This window comes from Capra hircus, chromosome 2 (genome assembly GCF_001704415.2).
Source record: "Capra hircus breed San Clemente chromosome 2, ASM170441v1, whole genome shotgun sequence".
Classification (NCBI taxonomy): domain Eukaryota; kingdom Metazoa; phylum Chordata; class Mammalia; order Artiodactyla; family Bovidae; genus Capra; species Capra hircus.
The window spans coordinates 29,109,481-29,132,219 of NC_030809.1; the positions used below are offsets into that span (position 1 = coordinate 29,109,481).

The following is a 22,739-nucleotide window of genomic DNA, read 5'->3' on the forward strand; positions in this document are numbered from 1 at the left end:
AAGATTATACTGAAGAATGTTAACTTTCTACCCAGAGAGGTGGTCTATATGATCTGTAAGCAAGTTCTAAAACTCTTTAGCATAAAGACATGTCCTCATTTACAGTAATTTCCTCTTAGTCCTGTGTTCCTTCCTCCCCCGATTCCACATCTCAGTTATGCACCATTCTACAATTATCTGTTCTACAAAAGAAAGGTCTACATTAAGAGACGGACTTCTCAGTTTCCTAGGTAGAGATGGGTATCACTCAGATTCCATGAAGGGCAGTCAATAAAATACTCTAGATTATAGCTAGAGAATTTTAAATTCAATTTATTACTAAGGTCAACTTTAGTCTTATAAAACCAACTTCCAAAGGGAGCAAAAGAGCACTGAAAAAGAGCTCCAATTAGTGATATTATCTATCTCAGAACTGTTTCTGACTTGGGGACACATTTAAAATGCAAGGTGGCAAATATCCTCACGTGTGCAGCCTAACTAAGAATCTACCTCAAACATTGTCTCTTTGTGAAATTAGTTATTAATTTTCTAACTATTTCTTGAGATTATTTGCTTTTTACTTGAACAATTTCTTGGAGCCTAAAGACTAAATTGCAGCGCAAGAAACACAGTACTGATTTTAAGCTCAGCTGATAAAATACACTTCTGTTGCCTCCCACTGATTCCTGTTTGAAAACTAAAGTCCTTACTGTAAAAATCTGGCCAAAGTGAGTTAGGGTTAACAGGGCCATTAATTAATAACTTGGGTGATTCATCCCTTTATAATCCTCAAGAGATGGTAAATGAGTGTCTGCCAACAACCTACACAGTCAGGACTCACCGAGAGATCACTGCTACTGACTCGCTGGGGGAGACAGCACTGCACGAGGAGCACTCTGAGTCTCCTAGGGGGAAGAACAGAGATGGCCCAGGTGGGAGAGGCTGCCACTCAGTCACCAAGCCCAGGTGGCTCTTCCTCGGACATCCTGGCTCAGCTTTCTCGAAGAGCCACAAGCACCCATTACTGCCTTGCACCGCCTCCCCTGAGCTTAACAGCTGCAGGGAGAAGACAAGACTCGGGGGACAGGGGACTAGAGAACAAGCCCCCCCCAAAGCCACTCCCACCCTCAGACCCCCAAGGTGAATGATAAATGCAGGTGACAAAGTGAGTCGAGGAGCTGGTATATAATCGTTAGCCCCCCTTCCAGAGCTGCTGCTGCTCCCCCGTCCCTGGGATTCTCCAGGCAAGAACACTGGAGTGGGTTGCCATTTCCTTCTCCAATGCATGAAAGTGAAAAGTGAAAGTGAAGTCACTCAGTCGTGTCTGACCCTCAGTGACCCCATGGACTGCAGCCTTCCAGGCTCCTCTGTCCATGGGATTTTCCAGGCAGGAGTACTGGAGTGGGGTGCTATTGGAGGCGAGAGAGTCCTCTACTCACCCTCCTCCTCTTCGTTCTCATCCTGGCTGCAGCAGTCTTCCAAACCATCTAGTAGTTCTTCTTCCAGATCTTCCATTTCAACCGGGTCTAGCTGGAGGTCAGTAGCTGAACTGTAAGAAAGAATCATGCCCCCAGCTCAGCCAGCTCCGTAAGAGAGGTCACGCTGGATTCTCCTTCCTTCATCATTTCCCAGTGTTCGTCTCTTCCCTAGTCACCAGTCTGCTGGCCCTTGCCTGGGCCTTACAACCCACTTCTCTTGCTCTCAAGAGCTTCGGCCTGGCCACAGTTCCTCAACCCCACATCTCCAACTCCGCAAAGAGGTACTCTGCCTTCCATTTTCCTTGAAGTACCTCATGCATATATAAACACAAAGTTCTGAATATAAAACACCATCAGTCAATGGGTGGTAACAGACATCAAAGGTCCCTGGACCTCTCTCTAGGAACTCAGAAAAGGCCTTGGTGGACCATGGTTCCAGAGAAATAACAAGGCACAAGAGGCCAATTAAGTGTGTGTCCTAATTCTGAAACAGCTGTCATACCAGGAATGACTGAGAACCTGATTTGGTTTGGAATTAAGCAGAGAAATCACAGTCCCCAACACATGATGTTTGAAATTCTTATTTTTCCCTGGTTATAACCTAAAGCAGGGCTTAGCAAGCTCTTCCTCTAAAGGACCAGAGAGTAAATATTTTCAGTTTTGTGGGTCATTCAGTCTGTCGCAACTATGCAACCCTATCATTAAAATAAGAGAGCAGCCATAGACAGTAGTAAACGAATAAGGCTGCATTTCAATAAAGCCTTATTTACAAAAGCAGGCAGAGGGCAGGATTTGCCCTGAAAGGTGCAGCTTGTCAACCTCTGCCCTAAAGTGAAAACCAACATTCCAGGGCACTTAAAAAATAAAAACCAACCTTCAGAAACACAGGGTCAGTGTCACCAGGTGTGTATACATTCTACTACTTTAAATGGACCAAACACTTTCTTCACTTACCCAACAGTCCTAGGAGGTGAGTTCAGCTCCCTGGCTTCCTTAGGCCCTTCTCTCCCAAGTTTGCCCAGATGGATGGAAGAGAGGCGGGTGGCCACCTCTGCTACACCAAGGGGCTGAGGTGGAGAAGGCAGAACTGGAGTCTTGCCTTCTCCAAGAAGTGAGGAATCGATCGCAGATCCGCACGCAGGGCTATAGCTGAGCCCGTTGGTATGTGAGGCAAGGAGGTGAATGCTGATGCGTTTGGTACAGAAGACTGCACTGTCCAAGCCCCCAGGGTCTGAGACTGCAGGGAGGACCCTGTTGTCTGCTCCAGTGTCCTCCTGAGGGACCTGCTGGCTGGCCACAGGAGGTTTCCACCGCCTGTTCTGGTTGAGGAGATCCCACTGCAAGCTGGGGTTCATGAAGTAAGTCTGTTCAAAATGGTAGCCTTGCCTTGGTTTCTTCTCAAGGCCTCTTGCAGTCAGCTTCCTCACAGCCTCAGTGAACCGAACCTCCTTAGTCAGAGTCTGGGAAACAGGGTCACCATCTAGGCCGTAGGGATGTGACTCAGTCCTGGTGACTAAGTTACTCCGGTTGTAGAGGGAAGAGGCAACACTGGTGGTGGAGGTGTCCAAGGAGCTGGGGGTAGACAGCGTGCTGTGGGCAGGGGTGTCGTCTAGGGCAGGGCCACTGCTCTTGGGCACCTTGTGCTCAACAGGCTGGGACGCACAGTCTCCAGTGCCCCCTGAGTGATGCCAGGAGATGAGCTGGACCTTGGGTGAGGATGCTGGCTTCAGGCCCTCTGTGGCCTGCGATAAAGGCACTTTAGTGCTATTTGGCCGCATGAAGGAGTTGTTGTTCAGCATGGGTTTGTAGGAAGATGAAGAAGAGGAGAGTGGAGATGGGGTCTTCCCTGAGATGGCAGAGGCCAGGCTCCTCCCTGAAAGACTTTCCCCGGCCGCTCCCAGTGAGGAGTATGGTTCCATGGATGAGGATGCCACGGGGATGAGCTTGGAAGATGTGGCCTTGTTGGCAGCGAGTCTGACGGGGAGCCTCTTTCGAGGGAGAGAGAAAGGTCTTTTTTCTGACGGGCCTGAACGCAAGCAGAAAGACTCCAGCTGCTGGTATGCTTTGTGCCTGTAGTTGGAGCGGCGGTACAACAGGGTGCTGCTGAACAGGTCTGGGAGGGAGTGCAGGTAACAGCAGTTGCTGTGGCCCGCAGTGACAGCCGCGGTCCCGGAGCTACATAGAGAGCTGGGGCAAAAGAAGTACGCTGGCTGCGGGGCTGCACCCAAGAGGCCCGGGCCCAACCCTGCTGAAAGTGTCCCCACGTGTTTCTTCTCCAGCCGCCAGATTGGCTTCACCTGCTGATGAGCCTGAGCCCAGACTTTGCCCTCGGAGGGTTTCTCAGGTGACGGGGTAGGCGCTGTGCCTGCGGGCCCACTCTGCTTCAAGCCGTGTCCCCGGCGGAGGCTGATATCGTAGTGCTCTGTTCTTGCTGAGGCCATGAGGAGCCCACATCATGGCCACATGGCCTCATGGCCCGGCTCAGGTGAGGTGCCAGGTGCCTCCAGCAGTAGCAGCTGCATCCTTGAAGTCCGTCAGCCTGAAGGGGAGAGAGACAGCTGGGAATGTTCCAGTCCCAGGACAGACACAAGGCTACAGTGGTACCCTGGCAAGCAAGAGCCCTACTTTAGCACTTCTTGGGCAACCAGTCTCAGTCATCATTCGGGGCCCTGGGAGAAGAACACTAGATTTTGAGGGTGTTCTCCATGGACTTCCTGCTGTCCTCATGCCTTGATGAGCTGGTTTCATCAAGGACTAGGATGTTAAATTGCCACAGGGCGAAATCTGTTCACATGCTCCCATTCTCTCACTCAAAAAGCTCGTTCCTCTTTCTCCAAAAAAAAATTCACACCTTTCTGCCTCATCGTCCACAAGTTTACATGGGTGGCTTCATTCCATCACCTGACACCGTGTGCCTAGGAATAAGGCAAGCCTGGGTGTGGCAGAGAAGCCAGCCAACACCTTCCTCCTCATCAACCAATTCTGAATGCTCAAAGATCATGTGAGAAGCAGATTTCACATGTACTGTTCCCTCACCAATTCTCAAGCTGCCCCGGATGTGGTCTGCTTTCCACGGACTAAGTGAGACAGGTTCAGGGATCTCTCCTGTTGACCTCTGGGGTGCGTTCTGTAGCTGAAACAGTAATTTCATCTCTTCAAGAGTCTAGCCAACTATACAGGCTCATGAGATGTTAAGGGTTCCTGGAATAAAGTTTAAAAAATAATTGACTTGAGGGTAATGAATATTTTCTAGGTCAGTTATACCTCCACAAAGCTGTTAAAAATGAAATAATTTTTTTTTTTCCTGAGGGGATAAGAAAAGTAAAGAACTGCAGAGCATTCTGAAGATAAACAAAATGGCCTTAAACATCTCTTTCTATTTGCTTGGCTAGCTCTGTCCAGTTCCTAGTCCCTCACCTGCCTCACCAAACGCAAGTCTGTTTAGTAGTGTCCTGCCTGCCTTTCCTGGATCCAACTTCTCTTCTTCTAAAGCAACCAGTCTCAGGAATCTAAACCTTCTGCCCCGCCATCTTTAGACAACATTCAGAAGCGGTCTGTCTCATTCTGCCTTCCACTTTTTATGGGGCGTTTTGCCTCGAGTTTCTTCCTTAAGTGAGAGTGAATGATGAGCAGCCTATGCTAGAAATACTATGACTGTTGTCTCAAACCACCAGGTCTCCAGAGGCCAGGCCAGACCAAACCAACTTGGACAAGGTATCTATTTCTACAGAAAGTAATTATTCATTACACACTGACTATATCACTCTCCTATATTACAGGAGTGTGTGGCTCTTGGGATCTGCAGTTTCCTTTTCCTCTTCTATCTGAAAGTTTCCCTCAGTCACCAGGGGAACTCAGGACATCAGAAACAGTTCAGAGTCTAGAGTCACAAGATCTCTGATGAGATCACTTTAGTTGCCCAATAGTTATGTAAGAAGATAGAAGTGACTTGGCTGGAATCAAACAGAATGAGGAGTGTAGGAATCAGACACATTTTCTCTTAAGAGATAAATCCCAAACTCTGTCTCCCTAAAGAAAGTTGCAGGAGCATGGAACTTCTGTAAAGACTATTGAGAAAGAAAGGCCAACACGCCAACCTAATGAGAAGGGAGGGCCAACAGAAGTTGAGAGGGGCAGCTCTTATAGAACACAGTTACTGCAAAAGTAGTTAGCCAACCTCAGGGGGTAAAAACAGCTTATAGCAGCTAAAGCTAAAGGAGGTCCATCTGCAAATTACTGAAAAGTGGAAACAGTTGAAGGCTTAACGTAATTAGGGGTTTCCCTGGTGGGATGGGGGAGCCTGGTGGGCTGCCATCTATGGAGTTGCACAGAGTCGGACACAACTGAAGCGACTGAGCAGCAGCAGCAGCTGGTGGCTCAGACGGTAAAGAATCTGCCTGCAATGCAGGAGACCTGGGTTCAATCCCTGGATTGGGAAGATCCTCTGGAGAAGGGAATAGCAAGCCACTCCAGTGTTCTTGCCTGGAGAATCCCATGGACAGAGGAGCCTGGCGGGCTACAGTCCATGGCATCGCAAAGAGTCGGACATGACTGAGCGATTAAGTACATCCTAACATAATTAAGTGACTAGCTCTCCTGAAGCCCTGACCTTCAGCAGCTTCAGAAAGAAACCTTGGGTGGGCTTGAAGGCAGTGGTCCTTAAAGTGTGGGCCCTTTCAGGGGTTCCACTAGGTCAAACTATTTCCATAACAAAACTAAGATATGATTTGCCTTTTAAACTGTGCCAGCCTTTCAACTGATGGCGCAAGAGCAATGGTGGGTCAAACTGCTGTTTCCCGAGTAGGATTCAAGCCAAAGGTACCATGTGAGATTTTTCACCACCACACACTTCTTCACTGCACAGCAAAGGAAGAAGTGCCAGGTTTACTTAAGAATGTCCTTGATGACACAGTAAAAAATGAAATCCCAATCCTCAAGTACATCTTTTTAACATTCTGTGTGATAAAATAAGTACATATAAAACAGAAGACAACGGTTGTCTGTAAGTAAAGCACTTGTTTGAATTGCAAAATTTTTCTGTGGAACATCATGTTTACTTGAAAGAATGAAGGATACACAAGTGATGGTTATTCAGACTTCGATACTTGGCAGGCGTTCTCTAGAAAATGAAACAGAGGAAGCCTGTCACTTCAAGGGAAACAACTGACGGTGTTTGTTGCCAATGATAAAATTTGAGCTTCCAAGAGAAAATGAGAATTTGGGCAAAATTGTATCTGCCACCATGAGCTTGACAGCTTCGCAATACTTAACCAGTTTTCTGACGACTGTGGTGATATTATTTTTTTATACTGTCAAATAGAATGTGGCAACAACTCAATGAACCAGTATTTTCCGAATTATCTATCATACAATGTCAAAAAATCAGACATGGGTAAAAGATCTGGTCAGAGATAGACCAATGGATTCTAATGTAACAAAGTATGAAAAGCTCCCTGATAACATTTCAGATTCCACAGCAGCTAACCTTCGTAACACCACCCCTTGTTAACATCTGTGTAGTACCAAAGAATCAGAGAAGGCACTGGCAACCCACTCCAGTGTTCTTGCCTGGAGAATCCCAGGGACGGGGGAGCCTGGCGGGCTTCCGTCTATGGGGTCACACAGAGTCAGACATGACTGAAGCGACTTAGCAGCAGCAGCAGCAGCAAAGAATACCCACTATCTGAAAAGGCTACAGAAACACTCCTCCCTCTTCCAACTAATTCTCTATATGAGGCTAGATAATCCACATAATTCAACCAAACAGTACACTGAACCAACTGAAACAATAGAAAAAAATAGGAAAATCCAGCTGTCTCCGATTAAACCAGACATTAAGAAGATTCTCAAAAATAATGCCACTCTTCTAACATTCTTGAACAATAGCATTTTTCATTTTTAAAACTGCTACTTATGTTTATTTGTAATGAGTTTATTATTTCTAAGTGAATTAATAAACACTTCAATTTTTAATGTGGAGTAGATATATATTCCACATTAAAAAGAATATACTGAAGATTCCAAAGATCTTTAATAAAAAAGTGCATGTAAGAGACCAAAAAGCTTGAAAGGTCTGGTCTACAATGGCATTGCCTGTCCAGAATATCCAAGAGGCTCCTAAGGATGAGGTCTGTTTGATTTCAGGGCCTAAAAGAAATTAGCATTCTCGGTATTTATTCCAAAACACCAGGTCTGGCTTCCCAATTCTGCCAGAAGAGATGGTGAGAGGTTAAGAGCATTACAGAAAAGTTTTCTCACATTTCACTGACAGATCAAAGCATCTGATTTCATGCTCAAGTCCAAAAAGTCTATGACTAGACAATTCCAAGGTCATAGGATGAAGGAATCTAACAGGAAAGCTAAACTCAACTTCACATAATAAGTACCAGATCCTGTGGTTAAAGGTTCCCTGCAATGCAGAAGACCCAGATTCGATCCCTGGGTGGGGAAGATCCTCTGGAGAAGGGAATGGCTATCCACTCCAGTATTCTTGCCTAGTGAATTCCATGGCCAGAGGAGCCTGGCAGGCTACAGACCATGGTGTCACAAAGAGTCCGACATGTCTGAGCGACTAACAATTTTTCAGTGAAAAACTTTTGTCAGTGAAAAAGTGACTTTTCATTTACGTACTCATTTTTGGATTTGACTTTAAATATTCTGCCTCCCTTCTTCCATCCCTTTTCCCCTACCTACTCCCTCAAAGTCAGTGTCCTCCACATGCAGTCTTCTCCTTTCTCCAAAAGGAGGTACACAATAAGGGCTCAATAAATGGCAGATCCAACTATTAACACAGATTCTCCCAGAGCAGCCTCTTTTATCCCATGACCTCAACCACGTCCTACATTCTCCAATTTTCTTCCATCACTCAGACCTACAGAACAACCAGTCAGGCTGAAGGAGCCTCAACTCACCATGTCCAAAGTGTAACTTCTTTACCTTTCTCCTCAAAGCTGCCCCTCCTCCTTCTGCCTCATCCTGCAGCACCACCCATTTGATCACTATATTCAGAAACCTAGGATCATTCTAGACTGCTCCTTGTCCCACTCTCCTGACATTTACTTTGCTACCAGATTGGGCTTCAGTCCATTGGGTCGCAAAGAGTCAGACACGACTGAGCGACTTCACCTTCACCACTGTTAAAGTGAAAGTCACTCAGTTGTGCCTGACTCTTTGCAACCCCGTGGACTATACAGTCCATGGAATTCTCCAGGCCAGAATACTGGAGTGGGTAGCCATTCCCTTCTCCAGGGGATCTTCCCAACCCAGGGATCGAACCCAGGTCTCCCACACTGCAGGCGGATTCTTTAACAGCTGAGCCACCAGGGAAGCCCCTACCACTGTTAATCTCTCTCTAAACCCTCTCCCCCATCACAACCACCATAAAGCTCTCATGGTGTCTAGCCTGGTCTCTAGTTTTCTCACTGACTTCCAGATTTCAGTCTAAAATCTTACTTATTCAAACTGCACACTGACACTACGGTAACCTTAAAGACAAATCTGATGTTACCTTCCTGCTAATTATCTTTCCACGGTTTTTCCACAATATACTCTTTCAGATTTTATCCAAGAATTCCCCGAGGAATTTTTAAAACTATATATTCCTTAGGGAGTTCCCTGGTGGACTAGTGGTTAGGATTTGGGCTTTCACTGCCATGGCCCAGGTTCCAATCCCTGGTCAGAAAACCAAGATCCCACAAGCCAGAGGGATGGTACAGGCCAAAAAACAAAAAAAAAATTAAACCCTTGTATTCCTTGTACATCTTGAAGTTGAACTCTAAAATTTTTCATCACAAGTTTCAACAAGTTTATCCTTTTGTTAAGAGAAGGTAGAAAATACTAAACAATTTATAGAAAGAACTAAGGTAAGGGTTAACTGTAATTGAAATAAACATTTCATGATGATTTAGTGAGCTTTAACTATCTGACTGAATAACAAGCATCTAAACTAAAAGACAGGGCTTCCCTGGTGGCTCAGTCAGTAAAGAGTCCCCTGCAATGCAGGAGACCCAGGTTCAATCCTTGAGTCAAGAAGATCCCCTGGAGAAGGAATACTCCAGTATTCTTGCCTGGGAAATCCCATGGACAGAGAAGCCTAGCAGGCTACAGTCCATGGGGTAGCAAAGAGTTGGACACAACTTAGTGACTAAACCACCACCAACCAAACTGAAAGACATCTCTTTTTAAAAATTCTATGCAAGTTTTATCTAATATAGCTTGAAAAATCAGTTGTCCCCAAAACATCTTAGACTCATTTAACTGTTGTATTCTTCTGAATTCAGAATATCCCAACAAAGAACAAGTTTCACCTTAACAACGTGTATTACACATGGGAACACAGTAAACTTTCTGGGTTTTGGGGGTAACAACCAAATGAGGCCTCCTTATAATTAGTATTTCCAAAATATTTCGTTTGCCAACCTGAAGTTTTAATTAATTATTTTAATTGGAGGCTAATTACTTTATAATATTGTAGCGGGTTTTGCCCTACACTGACATGAATCAGCCATGGGTGTACATGCGTCCCCCATCCCGAAGCACCCCCTCCCACCTCCCTCCCCATCCCATCCCTCAGGGTTGTCCCCGTGTACTGGGTTTGAGTGCCCTGCTTCACGCACTGAACTTGAACCGGTGATGTTTCACATATGGCAATATACATGTTTCAATGCTATCCTCTCAAATCATCCCACCCTTGCCTTCTCTCACAGAGTCCAAAAGCCTGTTCTTTGTATGTGTCTCTTTTGCTGTCTCGCACGTAGGGGCATTGTTACCTTCTTTCTAAATTCCATATATATCATTAACATACTGTGTTGGTGTTTTTCTTTCTGACTTGCTTCACTCTGTATAATAGGCTCCAGTTTCATCCACCTCATTAGAACTGATTCAAATGCATTCTTTTTAATAGCTGAGTAATATTCCATTGTGTCTATGTACCACATCTTTCTTATCCGATGGACATCTAGGTTGCTTCCATGTCCTGGCTATTATAAACAGTGCTGCCATGAACATTGGGGTTCACCTGTCTCTTTCAGTTCTGGTTTCCTTGGTGTGCATGCCTAGCAGTGGGATTGCTGAGTCATACAGCAGTTCTATTTCCAGTTTTTAAAGGAATTTCCACACTGTTCTCCACAGTGGCTGTACTAGTTTGCATTCCCACCAACAATCTAAGAAGGTATCCTTTTCTCCACACCCTCTCCAGCATTTATTGTTTGTTGACTTTTTGATAGCAGCCATTCTGACCGGTATGAAATGGTACCTCATTGTGGTTTTGATTTGCATTTCTCTGATAATAAGTGCTGTTCGGCATCTTTTCATGTGTTTGCTAGCCATCTGTATGTCTTCTTTGGAGAAATGTCTGCTTAGTTCTTTGGCCCATTTTTTGATTGGGTCATTATTTTTCTGGTACTGAGCTGCAGGAGCTGCTTGTATATTTTTTAAATTCTTTGTCAGTTGCTTCATTTACTATTATTTTCTCCCATTCTGAAAACTATCTTTTCACCTTGCTTATAGTTTCCTTCGTTGTGGAAAAGTTTTTAAGTTTAATTAGGTCCCATTTGTTTATTTTTGCTTTCATTTCCATTACTCTGGGAAGTGGGTCATAGAGGATCCTGCTGTGATTTATGTCAGTGTTTTGCCTATGTTTTCCTCTAGGAGTTTTATAGTTTCTGGTTTTACATTTAGATCTTTAATCCATTTTGAGTTTATTTTTGCGTATAATGTTAGAAAGTGTTCTAGTTTCATTCTTTTACAGATGGTTGACCAGTTTTTCCAGCACCACTTGTTAAAGAGATTGTCTTTTCTCCATTGCATATTCTTCCCTCCTTTGTCGAAGATAAGGTGTCCACAGGTGCATGGATTTATCTCTGGGCTTTCTGTTTTGTTCTATTGATCTCTATTTCTGTCTTTGTGCCAGTACCATAATGTCTTGATGACTGTGGCTTTGTAGTAAAGCCTGAAGTCAGGCAGGTTGATTCTTCCAGTTCCATTCTTCTTTCTCAAGACTGCTTTGGCTATTCAAGGTTTTTAGTATTTCCATACAAATTGTGAAATTATTTGTTCTAGCTCTATGAAAAATACTGTTGGTAGCTTGATAGAGATTGCATTGAATCTATAGATTACTTTGGGTAGTATACCCATTTTCACTATATTGATTCTTCCGATCCATGAACACATTTCTCCATCTGTTTGTGTCTTCTTTGATTTCTTTCATCAGTGTTTTATAGTTTTCTATACATAGCTCTTTCTATACATAGGTTTCTTCAGGTAGAAGAATAGCAAGAAGAGATATGAAAGCCTTCCTCAGTGATCAATGCAAAGAAATAGAGGGAAACAACAGAATGGGAAAGACTAGAGATCTCTTCAAAAACATTAGAGATACCAAGGGAACATTTCACGCAAAGATGGGCTCGATAAAGGACAGAAATGGTATGGACCTAACAGAAGCAAAAGATATTAAGAAGAGGTGGCAAGAATACACAGAACTGTACAAAAAAGATCTTCACGACCCAGATAATCATGATGGTGTGATCACTCATCTAGAGCCAGACATCTTGGAATGTGAAGTCAAGTGGGCCTTAGAAACCATCACTACAAACAAAGCTAGTGGAGGTGATGGAATTCCAGTGGAGCTATTTCAAATCCTGAAAGATGATGCTGTAAAACTGCTGTATGTACTCAATATGCCAGCACATTTGGAAAACTCAGCAGTGGCCACAGGACTGGAAAAGGTCAGTTTTCATTCCAATCTCAAAGAAAAGCAATGCCAAAGAATGCTCAAACTACTGCACAATTGCACTCATCTCACATGCTAGTAAAGTAATGCCCAAAATTCTCCAAGCCAGGCTTCAGCAATACGTGAACCGTGAACTTCCTGATGTTCACGCTGGTTTTAGAAAAGACAGAAGAACCAGAGATCAAATTGCCAACATCCGCTGGATCATCGAAAAAGCAAGAGAGTTCCAGAAAAACATCTATTTCTGCTTTATTGACTATGCCAAAGCCTTTGACTGTGTGGATCACAATAAACTGTGGAAAATTCTGAAAGAGATGGGAATACCAGACCACCTAACCTGCCTCTTGAGAAATCTGTATGCAGGTCAGCAAGCAACAGTTAGAACTGGACATGGAACATCAGACTGGTTCCAAATAGGAAAAGGACTGTGTCAAGGCTGTATATTGTCACCCTGCTTATTTAACTTATATGCAGAGTACATCATGAGAAACGCTGGACTGGAAGAAACACAAGCTGGAATCAAGACTGCTGGGAGAAATATCAACAACCTCAGATATGCAGATAACACCACCCTTACGGCAGAAAGTGAAAAGGAACTAAAAAGCCTCTTGATGAAAGTGAAAGAGGAGAGTGAAAAATTTGCCTTAAAGCTCAACATTCAGAAAACGAAGATCATGGCATCCACTCCCATCACTTCATGGGAAATAGATGGAGAAACAGTGGAAACAGTGTCAGACTTTATTATTTGGGGCTCCAAAATCACTGCAGATGGTGACTGCAGCCATGAAATTAAAAGACGCTTACTCCTTGGAAGGAAAGTTATGACCAACCTAGATAGTATATTCAAAAGCAGAGACATTACTTTGCTGACTAAGGTCCATCTAGTCAAGGCTATGGTTTTTCCTGTGGTCATGTATGGATGTGAGAGTTGGACTGTTGAAGAAGGCAGAGCACCGAAGAATTGATGCTTTTGAACTGTGGTGTTGGAGAAGACTCTTGAGAGTCCCTTGGACTGCAAGGAGATCCAACCAGTCCATTCTGAAGGAGATCAGCTCTGGGATTTCTTTGGAAGGAACGATGCTAAAGCTGAAACTCCAGTACTTTGGCCATCTCATGCTAAAGAGCTGACTCATTGGAAAAGACTCTGATGCTGGGAGGGATTGGGGGCAGGAGGATAAGGGGACAACAGAGGATGAGATGGCTGGATGGCATCACGGACTCGATGGACATGAGTCTGAGTGAACTCCAGGAGTTGGTGACGGACAGGGAGGCCTGGCGTGCTGCAATCATGGGGTCGCAAAGAGTCAGACACGACTGAGCAACTGAACTGATTGCTAAGTATTTTATTCTTTTCATAGCAATGGTGAATGGAATTGTTTCCTTAATTACTCTGTTTTCTCATTGTTGGTGTATAGGAATGCAACAGATTTCTGTGTATTAGTTTTATATCCTGCAACTTTACTATATTCATTGATTAGTTCTAGTAATTTTCTGGTGATGTCTTTAGGGTTTTCTATGTAGAGGATCATGTCATTTGCAAACAGTGAGAGTTTTACTTCTTTTCCAATCTGGATTCCTTTTCTTTCTTTTTCTTCTCTGATTGCTGTGACTAAACCTTCCAAAACTATGTTGAATAGTAGTGGTGAGAGTGGGCACCCTTGTCTTGTTCCTGACTGTAGGGGAAATGCTTTCAATTTTTCACCATTGAGGATAATGTTTGCTGTGGGTTTATCATATACGGCTTTTATTATGTTGAGGCTTGTTCCTTCTATGCCTGCTTTCTGGAGGGTTATCATAAATATGTTGAATTCTGTCAAAGGCTTTCTTTGCATCTATTGAGATAATCATATGGTCTTTATCTTTCAATTTGTTAATGTGGTGTATCACATTGATTTGCAAATACTGAAGAATCCTTGCATCCCTGGGATAGACCCCATTTGGTCATGATGTATCATCTTTTTAATATGTTGTTGGATTCTGTTTGCTAAAATTTTGTTGAGGATTTATGCATCTATGTTCATCGGTAATACTGGTCTGTAGTTTTCTTTTTTTGTGGCATCTTTGCCTGGTTTTGGTATTAGGGTGAGGGTGGCCTCATAGAATGAGTTTGGCAGTTTACCTTCCTCTGCAATTTTCTGGAAGAGTTTGAGTAGCATAGATGTTAGCTCTTCTCTAAATTTTTGTAGAATTCACCTGTGAAGCCATCTGGTCCTGGGCTTTTTTTTGTTGGAAGATTTTTTATTACAGTTTTGATTTCCATGCTTGTGTTGGGTTTGTTAAGATTTTCTATTTCTTCCTGGTACAGTTTTGGAAGGTTACACTTTTCTAAGAATTCATCCATTTCTTCCAAGTTGTCCATTTTATTGTCATATAGTTGCTGATAATTGTCTCTTATGATGCTTTGTATTTCTGTGTTGTCTGTTGTGATTTCTGCATTTTCATTTCTAATTTTGTTGATTTGATTCTTCTCCTTGGCTAACGGTTTGTCTATTTTATTTATCTTCTCAAAGAACCAGCTTTTAGCTTTGTTGACTTTTGCTATAGTCTCATTTATTTTTCATTTATTTCTGCCCTAATTTTAATGATTTCTTTCCTTCTAACAACCCTGGGGTTCTTCATTTATTTTTCTAGTTGCTTTAGGGGTAACATTAGGTTATTTTTCTCGTTTCTTGAGGTAAGCTTGTATTACTATGAACGTTCCCCTGAGCACTGCTTTTACTGAATCCCATAGGTTTAGGTTTGTCTTGTTTTTGTATCCATTCAGCCAGTCTTTGTCTTTTGGTTGGGGCATTCAACCCATTTACATTTAAGGCAATTATTGGTAAGTATGATCCTGTTGCCATTTACTTTGTTGTTTTGGGTTCAAGTTTATAAACCTTTTCTGTGTTTCCTGTCTAGAGAAGATCCTTTAGCATTTGTTGAAGAGCTGGTTTGGTGGTGCTGAATTCTCTCAACTTTTGCTTGTCTGTAAAGCTTGTCATTTCTCCTTCATATTTGAATGAGATCCTTGCTGGGTACAGTAATCTGTGTTGTAGGTTTTTCTCTTTCATCACTTTAAGTATGTCCTGCCATTCCCTTATGGCCTAAAGAGTTTCTATTGAAAGATAAGCTGTAATCCCTATGGGGATCCCCTTGTGTGTTACTTGTTGCTTTTCCCTTGCTGCTTTTAATATTTGCTCTTTGTGTTTGAACTTTGTTAATTTGATTAATATGTGTCTTGGGGTGTTTCACCTTGGGTTTATCCTGATTGGGACTCTCTGGGTTTCTTGAACTTGAGTGGCTATTTCCTTCCCCATTTTAGGGAAGTTTTCAATTAGTATCTTCTCAAGTATTTTCTCATGCCCTTTCTGTCTTCTTCTGGGACTCCTATGATTTGAACGTTAGGGTGTTTAACATTGTCCCAAAGGTCTCTGAGGTTGTCCTCTTTTCTTTTTTTTTCTCTCTCTGCTTCACTTAATTCCACCATTCAATCTTCCACCTCACTTATCCTGTCTTCTGCCTCAGTTATTCTACTGTTGACTCCTTCCAGAGTGCTTTTGATCTCCGTTATTGCATTATTCATAACTGACTGACTCTTTTTTATTTCTTCTAGGTCCTTGTTAAACATTTCTTGCATGTTCTTAATCCTTGTCTCTAGTCTATTTATCTGTAACTCCATTTTGTTTTCAAGATTTAAGATCATCTCTACTATTATTATTCTGAATTCTTTTTCTGGTAGACTCCCTATCTCCTACTCTTATATTTGGTTTGGTGGGCATTTATCATGTTCCTTTACCTGCTGAATTTTTCTCTGCCTTTATATTTTGTTTAGATTGCTGTATTTGGGTTGGCCTTTCTGTAGGCTGTAAGTTTGTGATTCCTCTGTTTTGTGGAGCTTGCTCCCTGTGGGTGAGGTTTGGTCTAGTGGCTTGTCAAGCTTTCCTGACTGGTTAGAGGAGCTTGCGTCTATGTTCTGGTGGGTGAACTGGATCTCTTCTCTCTGGAGTGCAATAAAGTGTCCAGTAGTAAGTTTTGGGGTGTCTATGGGTTTGGCATGGCTTTGGGCAGCCTGTATTTTAACGCTCAGGGCTGTGTTCCTGCATTGCTGGAGAATTAGCAAGGTATGTCTTGCTCTGGAACTTGTTGGCTCTTAGGTGGAGCTTGGTTTCAGTGTAGGTATGGAAGCTTTTGGATGAGCTCTTGTCTATTAATGTTCCCTGGAATCAGGAGTTCTCTGGTGTTCTCAAGTTTTGGAGTTAATCCTCCTGCCTCTGGCTTTCAGTCTTACAGTAGCCTCAAGACTTCTCCATCCATACAGCACAAATGATAAAACATCTAGGTTAATGGTGAAAAGATTCTCCAAAGTGAGGAACACCCAGAGAGGTTCACAAAGTTACATGGAGAAGAGGGAGGAGGGAGATAGAGGTTACCAGGAGAAGAGGAGGAGTCAAAACGGAAGAGAGCAATCTAGCCAGTAATCAATTCCCTATGCATTCTCCACAGTCTGGAACACCCAGAGAGGTTCACGGAGTTGCACAGAGAAGAGAAAAGGGAGGAAGGAGATAGAGGTGATCAGGTGGAGAAGAGGGGGGAGTCAAAAGGGGAAAGACCAATCTAGCCAGTAATCAGTTCCCTAAGTGTTCTCCACAGCCCAGAACACCCAGAGAGATTCAGAGTTAAGCAGAGAAGAGAAGGGGGAGGGAGGAGATAGAGGTGACCTGGGGGAGAAAAGGGAGAGTCAAAAGGGGAGAGAGCAATCAAACCAGTAATCACACCCCTAAGTGAAAAAAGATACTGAAGATTAGATTCTTAAAGGTACAAAATTGATAACAAATACCAAAAAGCAAAGATTAAAAATCTAGAGTAGAGGTTAGACTCTCAAAAATACAATGTTAAAAATACAAAAACAAAATCAATCACAAAAATTATAAAATATATATATATGAAATTTGCTTTAAAATGCAGTCTTTTTTTCCAAGGTAATAGTAAGTTATAAAAATGAAAATTAAAGGAGTAATAGAGAATTTAAAAACAAAAAAATGATAATAGTAAAAATATATCTAGGAATTTCTCTGGAGCTGTTGTGGGCAGTGTGGGGTCAGTTCAGTTTCAGATAGTTTCTTGTTCCAGCTTGTACTTGTTCTCGAGATCTAATTGGCCCCTTCCAATGCTTAGTCAATGTTAACTAAAGGGTTTTAATCTGTTGCACCTGTCACTTTCAGAATGGTTTCCTTGTTTATTTTGGCTTCCTCTTTTTGCAAGTCTCTTCAGTGTCTAATTTCCACTCTGACACAAAGGGGCAAAGGTGGTCACTTATTTAGGCTCACTTGTTTAGTTGTACTGTGGGGAGGGAGGAACACTACAAACAAATATCACTGGCGTGTGTGGGGAGTGCTCGCAGTGTATGGACCACACTGGGTTTGCCCCAGCTCACTGCAGCGCGTGCTTTCCAGGTCTACACTGCTCAGGCACCAGGTTGCTCTGCAGGGGTACTGTCCAAAGTGGGCCCTGAGTTTCACGCACTTCCCAGGTCTAAGCTGCTCAGATTCAGGTTCTCAGCTACTCCGCAAGGGCACAGACTCAGTTGGGCATGCGTCTTGTGCCCTTCCCAGGTCCGAGCAGTTCAGGTGACCAGGTGATTGGCGAGCACACTGTCCCAGATGGGCCATGTGTTTTAATCACCTCCCTAGTCCAGCCGCTCCGTTTCCCAGGTGCGTAGCAAGAGCACCATCTCAGGTGTGCCATGTCTCCTCTGGGGAGATGATCTCAGGCTGCGACCCTCCTGGCAGATGTCAACCATCCAGGATCCCAGGAAGACGTGGTTACCAACTGGGAGCCTGCTCGCAGTTTGGTAGAGGATGCCAGGCTCTGGGGCCAAGATTGCCCCTTGCCTTCTGGCTCTGGCTGTCACACACCTGCCTCTCTGCCTCTGGTGGGGGAAGGAGCCTGTACGCAGCCAGCTAGCGCTCCTTTGGTATTTGCTCAATCCTCTGTTCTATGATCCGGCCAGGCTGCAGGTTGGGTTAGGTTAGAGCCTTTCGCAGTAGTTTTTTTTTTTCCCTCTCTGGCTATCCCACAGTTTGTGTTGCTATCCCACGTTAGCTCCCTCAGATTGCCCTCAGGGCATTCTGGCCCAGTCCTTACCCTAAAGCATGCAGCCCAAGCCTCCCTGTCCAGCCCCCCGGTGGCTGGTGTCGGATGCGTGCCTATGACTAGGCTATCTCTCCGCTGGGAGTTGCGGTTAGGCGCCTATTCTGTGGATTTTTTTTTTTTTTCCTCCCGGTTATGTCACGCTCTGAGATTCCAAAGCTGCCCACAGACCCGCCAATGAGAGGGTTTCCTGCTGTTTGGAAACTTCTCCTCCTTCACGACTCCCTTCCCAGGACAGATCTCCATCCCTAACTCTTTTGTCTCTTTTTCTATTTTGTCCTACCTCCTTTCGAAGAGAATGGGCTGCCTTTCTGGGTGCCTGGTGTCCTCCGCCAGCATTCAGAAGTTGTTTTGTGGAAGTTGCTCAGCATTCAAATGATCTTTCCATGAATTTGTGGGAGAGAAGGTGGTCTCCCTGTCCTATTCCTCCCCCATATTGGGACCGCCCCCAACCTGAAGTTTTTATACACAGAATAACACACTATAGTAATATTTGGAAGCCTAAGAGATATGACACTCTCTATCCCATTTTTTGTAAGGTCAGTTTTAGAAGAGTTCATTTGGAAACTAAGGATCTGGAAATTGATTCTTCTAAAACTGCATGTGGGGCTTGTTTTCCAGTGCTTGAGACTGAGCTTCCACTGCAACGGGGCTCGAGATTGATTTCTGGTCAGAAAGATTCCCTGAAGAAAGAAATGGCAACCCACTCTGGTATTCTTGCCTGGAATATCCCACGGACAGAGGAGCCTGGCAGGCTACAGTCCACCGGGCAGCAAAGAGTGGGATAGAATTGAGCAGGAAAGTTCCCTCCAAACCCAGCTCAGGTCTGTCAGACTGTTTCCAGTTCTCTTTTCAGGCCTTGCTGTATCTTTACTAAAGCTACTTTGTATCTGGAAGGTCCTCTCACCTCTTTATTCCCAGAAAACATTTGATGATTTTTCAATGCTACATTAAGTCCAATCAATAAAGAGCTGGTAACTTTGGGGAACTAAGGGGGGGGGGGGCGGGCGGTGGTTTTCATACAAACAGTACCTCAGTATTTATTGCAAATGACTAAAGATAGAACACTTTCCCAAAGGGTTCCCCTGCTACTTGTTGACTGCCTAAATCAACAGGTAATTAAGTTAAGGAAGATGGAATCTGGAGTATCTGAGTAGGTAGGAGTAACTCGCCAAGGAAGGATTAAAACATTTCCTAGATGCACAATGGAAATGTGAAAATAGAGTTTTCCAAATAAATTTGGGTTAAATATTTTTCTAATGTTCTATTAGAACACACCACACAATATGACAAACGCTGTTTACTGCTTAAAATTTCCCCTAAACTCTGTGCAAACATGCCTGCCGTGTGCACGCCTGTATCCCCCAGTGCCTTCCATAATGCCCTGGCTCACTAAGTATTTGTCAATGCTTATTAAAAATTGTTGAATGATTAAAGGAAGTAATGGATTGATGAACACATGAAGAGTTAAATTCTCTACAGTTAAGGAACGTATTTCTCTACAGACAGTGAAGATGGGGAAGTTAAAAGCGGGTATTCATGTTAAATTCAGCCGTGAGGCCTGAGAGGAGCTTGGGCTCACACTAAAGCGAGGGGAATTTAAACTACGACGGGGCGGGAAAGGAAGCGGAGGCCTAGGGTGAAAATATGCTGCAGGGTTCGGGAAACCAGAGGAGCGGCGACCAAGTTCACTGGGCGCGGCGGGAAAAGGGGCAAGAAAGGGTGCAGAGGGGTTCCGACGAGGCGCGAAGACCTGGCAGGGTAGGAGGCCGCGGATCCCTCTCTTCCCAGGTGATGGAGAGGTGGCTGGCAGGAAGTAGGGCTGGACCGGAGCAGCCAGAGGGCTGGAGGCCGCGTCAAAAAGCCCGGGGCAGAAGAAGGGGCGGGAGAGTCGAGCCGGCAGAGGGTCGTTGCCCCGGCTCCGCGGCCACACTCACCCAGCGGACTCAGCTTCGCCGCGGCTGGGCGCCGGCTCCGCGCTGCTTCCTCCCTCGGCCTGCGGGCGAGCTGGCGGCCTCAGGCGCCCCTAGCAACCACGCACGGCCACGCGACCCGCGCTCTCAGCCGCCGGCGCTGCTGCCACCAAACACGCACTGCGCGCGCCCCCAGCGGACGCACCGAGGGCCTGAAGGGGCGATCCCAGCGGGAGGGAAGCAGGCGCGCGGAATCTCGGGGCTTATGGAGCTTGGAAAGGCGGTGGTCACAGGGCTCGCGCAAGCGCAGCCGCTTCAACGCGGGTGGGACTCGCACAGCGGCATTCTGGGAGATGTAGTCTCGAGGTTAAAGCCCTGAAAGTCTACGTTCTGGCACGCCAGGACCCTCTATACTTTGATTCTACCTAACCCCATGGACTCTTTCTTTGGCCGTGCCTTAATTCGCTCCTCTAAAACCAAAGAACTCAGACTTCATTAAATAATTTTCTTGTAGTACTTTCCAATTAAAAGCCTTTGAGTTTGACCCCAGGAAAGAAGAGATCGCCAGATTCGCTATGCTTCGCTCTACCTACCTTCCCCTAACCCCAACCCAAGCAGTAGGCTCCAATTAAAATCACCTGCTTTCTGAGCTTCAAGTGTGAACATTAGCAAACACTGACTCAATTAATTATCTCCCCAGGCAAGATAGATAGTGCCCCCTCAGACTCATATGTCCCTGGTTCTAACGAATTCAGAGATCTCAAAAGAATTGGAGGGCGAAAAGAGCTTTTCTAAATAGTCTGCTACAGAAATAATAGGAACAATAAGAGATGAAACTAATTTAAGGAAAGCAATCCGAGCCACAGCAAAGATGCTTAATAAATAATTGATTCAGGCAACAGTCATTGATCAGCTATAAATTATCTCGTGATGCAGTTTGAACTACACAGTAACACTAGGAAGTAGTATATTTTTGTCTAAAAATCAGTTGAATCTGAATCTAATCAAGCTTTTAGCTCCAACTTCCAGTTTATAGGAAATAAAGAGAAACTGTCACAAGAAGGCCATCTGACAAATCCAGAATGTAGGCCAGTGTATAGAGGAATGACCTCATTTCTTCAACAAATTTAGAGTATAAAAAATGAGTGAGGTTTCCTATGTTGTAAGATACTTAAGAGACATAATCACATCAATGAGTGGACCTTGTTTAGATACTGATTCAAATAAGCCAACTGCAATTGTCTTTTGAGACAATAGAGAAATCTGAATATAGACAGGGAACATTAAGAACATAGATAACGTTAAGAAATCATTATTAAGTTTTTTTAGTTAGTTTACTGAATGGTGACAACCCCCCTTCCCCCAATATATCCTTGTCTTAATTCTAGGAACCTGTAAATATTACCTTATTTGGCAAAATATGTGATTAATGATTTTGAGATGATCTTGAAAGGATTAAGGAATTTTCCTGGATTATCTGAATGGGCCCTAAATCCAATAAGAAGAATCCCTAGTGAGGCAGAAAAAGATGGGAGAGACACAGAGAAGACAAAGAAAAAAGAAAGAGGCAACTTGTGACCAAGAAGGTAGCAATCAGAGCAAAGTAGAATGCCTGGGGGCACCAGAAGGTGGAAGAGACAAGAATGGATTCTTCCTTAGAATCTTCTGAGGAAATGGGGTTCTTCAGACAGGCTGATTTCAGAATTCCGGCTTCTAGAACCATGAGAGAATTTGTTGTTTTAAGTCACCAAATTTGTGGTAATGTGTTGGCAGCCACAGGATGGATACTGTGACATTATTTAAGAAGACATCCTTATTTTTTACCAGATAACTTTAAGGTATTAAACATCATGATGCCAAGGAGTTGCTTTTGTGTATGTGTGTGTGTGTGTGTGTGTGTGTGTGCTTTAAAATACTACAGCAAACACTGGAGTAGCAATGAGCACACCTAACACCTAGGTCTTAGTTTCTAATATCACTCCATTACCAGGAACCAGGGCTTCCCTAGTGGTAAAGAATCCACCTGCAATATGGGAGACCTGGGTTCAATCCCTGGGTTGGGAAGAGTCCCTGGAGAAGATAATGGCAACCTACTCCAGTATTATGGCCTGGAAAATCCCATTGACAGAGGAGCCTGGCAGGCTACACTCCATAGGGTCTCAATGAGTTGGACATGACTGAGCGATTAAGCACACCAGGAACCAGGGCTCCTCCGAGAAATGGCTGATTCTAGGACTAGGGCAGGAAATACACAAAATGAGCTGGAAGCATCTGGTAGTGCTAGAAAGAAAGTGTTACTAAAACAAACCAAAACAACAGACTGGTGGGAAGATGTAACAGGAGCTAACTGAAAGAACTCCCAATGACCCAAGTTGGAACAATTTGAGCAATAAAATTAAAGGAACAGTGCTTTTATAAGCCAAAGCATGAAACAAATATCCATGAGTCACTGGTATAAATAAATGGTTGAGGACTCCCCTGGTGGCTCAGTGGTAAAGAATCTGCCTACCA

General features: G+C 44.0%; 1 protein-coding gene across 2 annotated transcripts in view; it reads right to left on the reverse strand.

Annotated features, from left to right (window-relative positions):
* Nucleotides 1-20,505, reverse strand: part of TTLL4 (tubulin tyrosine ligase like 4) — a 33,127-nt gene extending 12,622 nt beyond the window's left edge. The window contains exons 1-4 of one of the 2 annotated variants that reach the window (XM_018059343.1): nt 20,253-20,505; nt 2,412-3,996; nt 1,419-1,528; nt 821-884 (exon numbers count right to left, since the gene is read on the reverse strand). In XM_018059343.1, the coding sequence (XP_017914832.1) occupies nt 821-884; nt 1,419-1,528; nt 2,412-3,898 (1,661 nt within the window). In that variant the 5' untranslated portion in view covers nt 3,899-3,996; nt 20,253-20,505. Of the gene's footprint in view, nt 1-820; nt 885-1,418; nt 1,529-2,411; nt 3,997-4,493; nt 4,637-20,252 lie in introns of those variants that run through there. The other variant, XM_018059347.1, reaches the window with a different exon arrangement.